The sequence below is a fragment of the Ipomoea nil genome, unplaced genomic scaffold, assembly GCF_001879475.1.
Source record: "Ipomoea nil cultivar Tokyo-kokei standard unplaced genomic scaffold, Asagao_1.1 scaffold1074, whole genome shotgun sequence".
Taxonomy (NCBI): Eukaryota; Viridiplantae; Streptophyta; class Magnoliopsida; order Solanales; family Convolvulaceae; genus Ipomoea; species Ipomoea nil.
This window is the reverse complement of record NW_017617502.1, coordinates 2,556,460-2,565,570: the sequence shown is the minus strand read 5'-3', so window position 1 is coordinate 2,565,570 and position 9,111 is coordinate 2,556,460. Positions and strand designations below refer to the sequence as shown.

General features: G+C 36.7%; 1 protein-coding gene across 1 annotated transcript; it reads right to left on the bottom strand.

The window, feature by feature from the left end:
* Nucleotides 1-1,441: 1,441 nt before the first annotated feature.
* On the bottom strand, nt 1,442-8,907 carry LOC109182847 (transcriptional corepressor LEUNIG_HOMOLOG). Its single transcript, XM_019333068.1, has 19 exons — nt 8,784-8,907; nt 8,391-8,490; nt 8,195-8,287; nt 7,843-7,940; nt 7,555-7,664; nt 7,127-7,416; nt 6,934-7,009; nt 6,727-6,838; nt 5,683-5,732; nt 5,334-5,582; nt 4,383-4,457; nt 3,806-4,027; nt 3,488-3,623; nt 3,303-3,409; nt 2,969-3,118; nt 2,645-2,800; nt 2,408-2,527; nt 2,071-2,268; nt 1,442-1,870 (listed from the first exon to the last, which is right to left on the bottom strand). The coding sequence occupies exons 3-19, from the start codon at nt 8,224-8,226 to the stop codon at nt 1,727-1,729; spliced, it is 2,325 nt and encodes a 774-aa protein (XP_019188613.1). The 5' UTR covers nt 8,227-8,287; nt 8,391-8,490; nt 8,784-8,907; the 3' UTR covers nt 1,442-1,726.
* Between the last annotated feature and the right edge of the window lie 204 nt (nt 8,908-9,111).

Here is a 9,111-nt window from a genome sequence, read left to right as displayed (position 1 = left end):
TTTTTAAGGAAAAAAAAAAAAAAAAGGAAGGAGCTTTATATTTAAAAGGGAAGGTGGTGAAATACACTTTCATTTTAAAGTAAAGTTACAATCAATGAATTAAGTACATAAACATGTTGATTTAGTGCATCAAAACTCAAATACCTGTTAGTGACATGCAATAACTGTTTGATTTTATAAGTTTTTGGAAGAAAAAAAAACAAGGAAACTTGGGCCGCCGAAATTGGATGGCCAAAGCATTCAACTCCCGCAAATTATGCCGTGCAACTGTGTGCATCATGCATGGTGCACGCAGTTGCAAAAACGGCGTTGTTTTGATTAAAAACGCGCGTCCGAATAAAAAATAAATAAAATCAATTTCGATTGTCATTAACGGCGTTATGTTGTGCATAGTTTGGATTATATATCCTGAATGAATGAACTATATATACCTAGAATGAATGAACTATATATACCCAAAATGAATGAACTCTATATCCAGAATGAATGAAATATATATCAAGAATGAATGAACTATATAGTTCAAATTATGCACAACATAACATCGTTAACGGCAATCGAAACTAAATTTTTTTTTTTAAAGACGGACGTCAAAACGATGTCGTTTTTGCAACCGTGTGCACAGCATAAGCTCCTTCAACTCCGGCAGGTATTTTGCCGACGATAATACTAAACCACTCCTAGCTTCCGTCCGGAGGGTTAGGGCACCTAATTCTGCACCCTTCCTCTGGACTCTTCATAATTAATTATTAAACAATATATATATATATATATATATATATATATATATATATATATATATATAAAACTCATTTGACGTCCATAATATAGCTTTTTATTCGTGTGAAAACCAACAACTACTGCCCTGTCAATTATGATAAGAGGCGATGTCAGGTCAGGGTGTGGGGCCCCTTAGAGTTGAGGTTCAACCTTTTGGAAAAATGATAAGAGAGGCGAGGCTAAAATAGATACTCATTTTTTTGTTGAAAGCAATAGAATGATAGTTACTCATTTTTTTGTTGAAAGCAATAGATAGATAGATACTCATTTTAAAGATACAAAGTACAATTTACCTACAAGAAATAAATATTTGCATTATTATCATTAGGTAGAAAAGGCAGACACTGGGCGGTAAATAATTCAGTCTGCGTATATTCTGAACAGACGTTCTCCCACTAAATTTGTTCACCTACATTTCATTCCCACGAATTACTTCAAGATTTCAGCCTACGCTCTACACACAAACACAACAATAATAGCTCGGCAGCAATCAATAACATTTTTAATGCAAAATGCCCGAGTTGATCAACACTCAACTAAATGACTTTATTGGATTCTTCAATAGCTACACACACAATCTGATATATTTTTGGATACACATACATTCAATTAATTATACCACCAAACACTATGGTCTCAATGCAATGATAGATATTATTGCTGGTTAATAAATCAGGCTATATATATATATATATCAATTGTTTCACTTCCCACCAAACTTACTTAATGTACTACCGTCGTCTCAGTTTAAGCTACAACTGGCAAATATAATAACACTGCTTCTGGGCCAAATTAAAAGCCGAAAGCTCACATTAACAATTACAACAACCATATTCCTTGTACAACTTCTAAATTTATCCATCATAACAAATTAAGAGGGGGCAATATGCGGTTGATTGATTCCCATAATAAAAAAAAAAATAGCACGTTTGATGATCATTCCTACTTATTTCCATAACTTGACGGAGCTGTCATGACTAGCAGATGCAACCATTCCTGTAAGAGGTGACTGTGCCAGCGCTGCGATTATGTTCTCGTGGGCTGGAACCGTCATACTTTTGTTCTCAACCATGTTCCACAACTCCAAAGACTAAAAATGTCAATTTAGAATGAAAATATCAGTGATAAAATTATTATAGAAATATGAAAAATATTAGAGATTCCGACAAGTTCTACTCATTTTCATACTCTCCCTAATTATGATTGGTTGAATGACCAAAAACGAAAAGAAACAAGTAAAATTTGTAGGGACCCTTAGTATGACGCTGGAAATATAAAGTTAGTAAGTACCCGCTTTCCTCCAATCACCAAGAGAGCTGAATAACTTGGATGGAAAACACACGAATGAAATTGGTTTCCATTGGCAGTAAACTCGTGAATAGCATCACCAGTGGACAATGACCAAACTTTGACACAGTCCTCACTCACTGATGCCAACAATTCACCATTTAGATCCCAACAAAGGTAGTTTACAACTCCAGAATGTCCCTAAGCAACAGATATACGAGTTTAATGTGAGAATATGGAGTAAAAATGTGATAACATCCAAAAGAATCTTAGGAAACCTGATCAGTTACTAAGTTGCACCATGATGCCTCTAACTTATATGCATCATGCATTTACAAACCTGGAATGAATGGACTTGCCGGTCAGTTTCAACATCAAAGATGGATACCACCTTATCTGATGCAGCTGCCAGAAGATGTCCAGTTATAGGTTGAAACCTTACTTGAGCACTGCCCCCTTGCTATCATGAGAGACCAATAATTGGAAATTAAGATAGCTCGATAGGGATAAGAAACAAGTAGCAAAAATTGCAGAGGAAATGATTCTTGAGATGCAAGAAAATAACGAAAAGGCCCACCTTTGACACCCTAGTTAATGAGAATGGAGAAATACTCCAGTAACGAACTTCATTATTGCTGTCACAGAAACAGAAGATATCGTTCTTTTTTGGATGAAAATCCAGGGACATAACATGCGAACTATGCCCAGTATAGGCATTCAAACAATAGCCTGCCTACAAAAAGAAATAATGATTTGGTGGTTAAATAGGGAATAACAACAGTAATTATATAAGTATGACATGTAACATTAATAATATCACACTTTATACATATAATCTAAAGATTTAGGATTCAACATTATAAACACTAAAAGAAAAAACAATTCCCAGGCAGAGTTTTACATCAGCAGCATCCCACAGCCTCACGGACTTGTCAAATGAAGCTGTTGCAAGCTGAGTTGAATTCGGCCGGAACCGGACATCAGTTATTAAGTATTGATGCTCTTCTGGGGTCATCTCTGTTTGCAAAGTGTCCATGTTCCAAATTACAGCCTGAAGCATACAAGAGCAATGTTCCACATTTAACATACACTGAGCAACATAACATTTATAGTGAACCAAAAAGATAGATTCAAACAGTGCAGAATGGGTGTATAGTGATCTAAAAACAATAAATACAGGAAAAAAAAATGATGAATTCCCCTTTCTGGAAGCATTCTGCCAAACAGACACCTACCTTCTTGTCATGTCCAGCACTGGCTAACAACTTCCCATCCGAAGAAAAATGACAGCAAGTTACTTTATTTCTTGTTCGAATACAACCAACTTCCCCAAAGGAAAACCCTGAGACGAATTCTCAAGGTAAGTAGGTGACCATACAAACAATCAATCATGTAAATAAGTAGAATGCTTGATAGTTACCTTTAGGCTCTGGTTTGTGCTCAGTGAGAGATTGTTTCAGTGTGCCATATATATTTCCATCTCCCCCATCATGTGACAAAAAAGATTCCACATTATCTTCCAGAGAACCAATGTCTCCAAAATTCTCCAAGTCATCCTGTAATAAAAGTTATAGCAATTAAATCCTTTACGGACAGAAGAAAACCATACTGGCATCAACATAAGCGCTGTTCAATAATTAATAAACAAGATGCTTGCTGATGCAAACATGAAAATAACAAAGCAGCGTGAGGCGTGAGCAAAGTTAGTCCACTGTGCACAAACAAAAGCAAGGTATACCAGCTGATTCGTAGATGATGCAATACCACCAGTTCCCTCAGCACCATACATGATCAAGCTCTTTGAAACACTGTTGACATGTTGCATGCTACTAGCAGTGCCCATTGCATCACCAGGTGTGTGTGTCGATGGTGGTGAATTTGGAGAAGGACCAACTGTATTCCCAGTGCCTGTACTATTGGCAGGTCCAGACGAGGAATGCTGCTTCCTTTTCCTGTTAGTCTGTACTCAGATAAAAATCCTATATAAATAATTTCTAATTTACCACGAGAGGAACAACCAACAAAGTAGTTAAGACAGGAATCAGGAGCATAAAGGATGAATGGATAAAAGAAATATGAAAAGATATTTGAGTTAAGAAAGATGTTATGGAAGGAATAGTCTAGTGAGTAGTGACTTACAGGAACCATATATTTGTGACAGTTTAAAGATATCCATAACCCACTAATGCAATTATAGTTTTCCTGGTTTCTACTATATTTAGTTCTATAGAACATGATGATGCTCCTAGTTATTGACTATAGACTCAATTCCATGCAAGTTTATTACAACAAAAAATAAGGAAAGAGGAATTAACCTGCTGCAATTGCTGTTGCTGTTGCAGTTGGTCCTGTTGTTGAGAGGAAGATTGCTGCATTTGGGGCATCTTCATCTGCAAGACAGGAGTTCTCGGTAACAAGCCAACACCATTTTAACCAGCCAAAGAAATACATTGTGGTATACAGACCGACATGCGAGAAAATGACACCCCCCACCCCCCTTAAAAACAACTCACATTGATCCACCAGAAATTTTCCATCTCTTTCCAAATAGTTATTGCCAATAATCACCAACCAACCCACAAAATTGTGAATTAAAACAAACCTCCATAGTTCACTAAGGGTCATAGTTTAGGAAGTTTAACACTTTGCTTTTGACAGAGGGAACTTTGCACTCCCTCACGCATCATGAGACAGCACTTTTCTCAATATCCTGTTGCTGTAACTTGCCAGTGCAGTTAGTTGACCTTAGGAAACTATGTTAGCATTCTTATAAGAAAAAATCACACTATGGATAAAGTCTTTTGAGACTTCTGTTCTCTGATTTCTATCAACAGCAAGGCACACCCCCTCTGATAGGGTCTCCAGATATGCATGGAAGGGATCTGGCCATAACTTCGAGAATCAATCTCTCCTCTTCCAACAAGAATTCCATGCTTAAAAGTTTACACCACAAACTGCCTAACTTGAAAAATTCTTGTTCCAACTCTCCAACAAGAACTATGATGATCTCTTGGAACACAGCTTTAAAAATAGAAGGTATATCATGTTGGCAATCAAACAAAAGTAGGATGTTGCTCATCATGTTCATAAGAGACAGAAAAAAAAAAAAAAAAAAAAAAAAAAAAAAAAAACCACAGAAGTTTAAATGCAATGGGCAGCAGCTGTATACTAATCATTTTGGGAAATTATTGTCTATGAAAAGCACTGGTGTTACCAGCAGTAGCAATATTTTTTTAAAATTTTTATTCAGGGTAAATATGCACAACCTTCGGGGAATTTGATTGCACAGGAGAACATATAGATCCATCATTTCTTGGGGGTTGACCATCTTTTGGATTAAAGTTACCCCTTGGTAATCCACCAAAACCATAATTAGGCGAGTTCCCAAGGTTGTTTTGTGTTTGGGCTTGTGCTAGGGCCTGCTGTTGTTGGGATGTCAAAAGAAACTGATTTTGGGTCTGTAAATTGGACTTTGGCACTTGTAAACCCATACTTGGTCTTAATTGATCAATTCCCTGCACAATACAGAAAGCTTCAGCAATCAAGCATCCATATTTCTCCGACAAGAATACATCAAAAGAGAATGGGGCATAGCATGAGCCACTAGTAACTTACAGTAAGGGGCCAACCCTTTAATGGAAGACCAGTGACACCTTGATTTAACCCTGCAAAGTAATGAAAAGTAAACAGTTCTAAACAACAGAAAACCATACTTCATAACTTGCTCAACAAATATATTGAATGTTTTTTCATAATCACACACACACACACACACAAACAAAAAACAAAAACAAAAACAAAAACAAAACAAAAAACAAACAAAAAATTCAATTCTAAAAATACATTAAAAAAACACAAGCACACACACACACTACCCTGAACTCATAGCAACACCATCCATGAATCAGGTAACAATATATAGTTTTCAAACTTTCATACTTCAATTATTCTTGTGAGTACATTTACTTAAATTTAAAGAAACCGCTTCTAACGTTTGTTAATCCTGAAAATGAGTACCTTACACAATACTTGAAAACCAAACCACTTGTGCTGCTACAATGATAAATAAACCACGCAGGATCATATTCAATCAGCAAAGAGATTTAACAGTTATAAATAAAAACCACTTCAAAGAAGAGAAAATAATCCATACGCAAACAGGAAGTTATAGAAGCCAAGGACGAAAAGAAGGGGAAGATATCAAGATACACCACTTCAACTCTTTCTTTCAGTAGGAACTTTTTTTACTGTATTTATTACATCTGTGATACAAGGAAGTAGAAGTACATCATTTCTTTCCTTTGCCCCCCATGTATTGATCCCTGAGCATGGACTTCGTATGGATTATCCAAAATGCATTAAAAACTTATTAAAAGCTAGGCACACATACGCTGAGCTCATAACAGCAACCGATGTGTACACCTAACTCCAGGTAACAAAGATTTCTTTTGAAATGTGAAGCTCTTATAATCATGAATTACTTGTAAGAGATTTGGTAGAATTCTCAAAAGTAATTAAAGCATTTCTAAATTATAAACTTATATTACCATACACATTATTGTTTCTGGTAAGGAAAAAGAAACGATCTTTATTCTAATAACACATCTTTCACATATTATATCCATGTACAATTCTTACAAACATTATTAATGATGTTACCTGCACCGCCAAGTCCAGATTTCGACTGAAGAATTGCTTGGCCATATATGGATGAAGGATCCATTGGCAAAGATTTTTGAGTTGCACCCAAGTTTACTTCTGCTTTTATGTCCTACACATCCCAAAAGATATCAGCTTACTGGATCCAACCAAAGCAAAGTGCCAATTCTGAAGGGCAAGGAAAGAATTAAAAGTCCAAGTGTTTACAGTTGCCAGTTGAGGCCGTCCTTGCATCTGCTGCAAAGCTGCTGACACACTCCCCGAAGTACCTTGAACCAACTGACTGAATCAACCACAAGAATGGAAAAATATGAAGCAATTATCTCATGGAAATTTCAAACTTGGTTTAAATAGAAGGACAAAGGGAATTTGATTGAGAAAAAGGTTGCATCATTCATACCCTTGATTGGTAGCAGACTTCAGAAGGGCCATCCTATTGGGATCAATTAGTGCTGAGGATGACTCGGAGTCCATGGAATGAGGGTGCTTAGCTCGTTCCTCGAATATTTTCATAGCTAATACACTGGCAGATGGCTGCCCCACCATGCCTTCAGAATTAATAGCATTAATAGGACTTCCTAGTGGAGGATGATTAGGATCCCTACGTAACTGGACATTTCGCTGCTGCATGAGTTGCAATTGCTGCATTTGCAGCTGCTGTTGATGTTCCCTTGCTTTCATTTGTTGTGTCTGAATTCCAATTCAAGTGAACAGATTAAAATCATTTCACTATAAATGTATCCTGTCTGAAGAAGCACCTATCTTTTTTTCTGTTTTTCCCTTGTGCAAGAAAAAAAGTAGAAAGGAATAATCGAAAGTTCATTAAACCTCTATGTAAGCAGCAGCTGCCTCTGAATGCTTCTCATTAGTCCTTGCTATGAAGATGTCCCAAAACACAGACCACCATTCAAAAAGAAACCCTCCAGGTGCATCAATAGCTGCAAAAAAAAAAAGGACAAAGATAAATGCCCAAAAAGATTAATAAATAAATTAGAATTGGGGGAATGTAGATTGTAGAAACCAATCAAATAAAGTGAAGGGCAGTGAAAGTAAAACTGATCAGCTATATGTATCACTTAAAATCGAGCCACAGCGAATAATCATCCAAACTATTACCTACAGGATCCGTCGCTACCTTCCCTTCTGTCATGAAAGCTTTTGCTGAATTGTGCAGTTTTCTTTTCAACAAGTAATCATGAATGTAAACATCAAGCCTAGCATGAAGGTCACAATTTCAACAATCAGAAAGGAGCAAAAATTGAAAACATAACAACTTTTCCTTTAATGATGAGTGAGCTACAAGATTTTCCCATTTTCACTTGTTTCTGACTGAAACCAACAGACATTCCTAGTTATAATTTCTATGAGAACTAACAATTTTCCTAGATTTCATTAGAAAGCATTCAGGTTAAAAATAACCCAAAAATTGTAAAACTATCAAAGTAGTTCTGCCGAAAGAACTGCATACATCTTATCTGCTTCCCAATTACTCTGAGCCATGAGTTCACTCCAATTCCACAATCAAGCAGTAAAAGAACACTTTCTCACTGCAGTCTCAGCCCTAGAATAAAGACATAGAGAAACTCAGCAAAGCTTAATTAAAAAGCATAAACAGGCGACAAACAGACCAAAAAAAAAAAAAAAAAAGGAAAAGTAATTCATACCGTTCTATTCATGAAAGCCTCAAACTCATTCCTAATTCAGAGATCAAACGGTGCATTTCCCAACAGAGTAAGATCTCCCGGAACCAAGTCCTAGTTAATGCTACACCGCAACCAAAAATACGAAAAATTAACACAATTAAGCAATGAAACTAAGATCTTCATCAATTAAAACTCTCTCGAGTGGAAGATCTTGAAATTTTACACTTCTACCCGCTCCAATTCAGTTCACTTCAAAATCACCGAACAATTAACAAAATTGGACAGCCTTAAAACTCAAAGCAAATCGATTCTCGTATTAGAATCCGTACGGCGATCGCAATATTGGATTAATTTATCTTAGTTCTTGTTTTCTTAAATAGAAATGAATCGCTCAACAATAACTTAATTCCTTACCGTTTTTAGGGAGGGGTTTTCAGATTTTTCTCGCGAAAAAGAAAGTCGGAGATTCTCAGTGAAGCTGAAGTTGAAGTCAGAGAGAGAGAGAGAGAGAGAGAGAGACGCACAGACAGGCGGACAGGAGAAAAATATCGAAGAGAGAGAAGAAAGCCGAAAAATAGTTAACACTGATGACAGGTTGTCACCAAAAGGACACGAACCGCAGGTTCGGCAGGCCATACCACGACCCTTTATTGAGCAAAAAGTTGGGTTTGGAGCTGGGTTCGGAAGGTTCCGTTACGGCGTTGGGGAGAGCCAAAGCGGTGCGGGAGTGTAACGGCAGGAT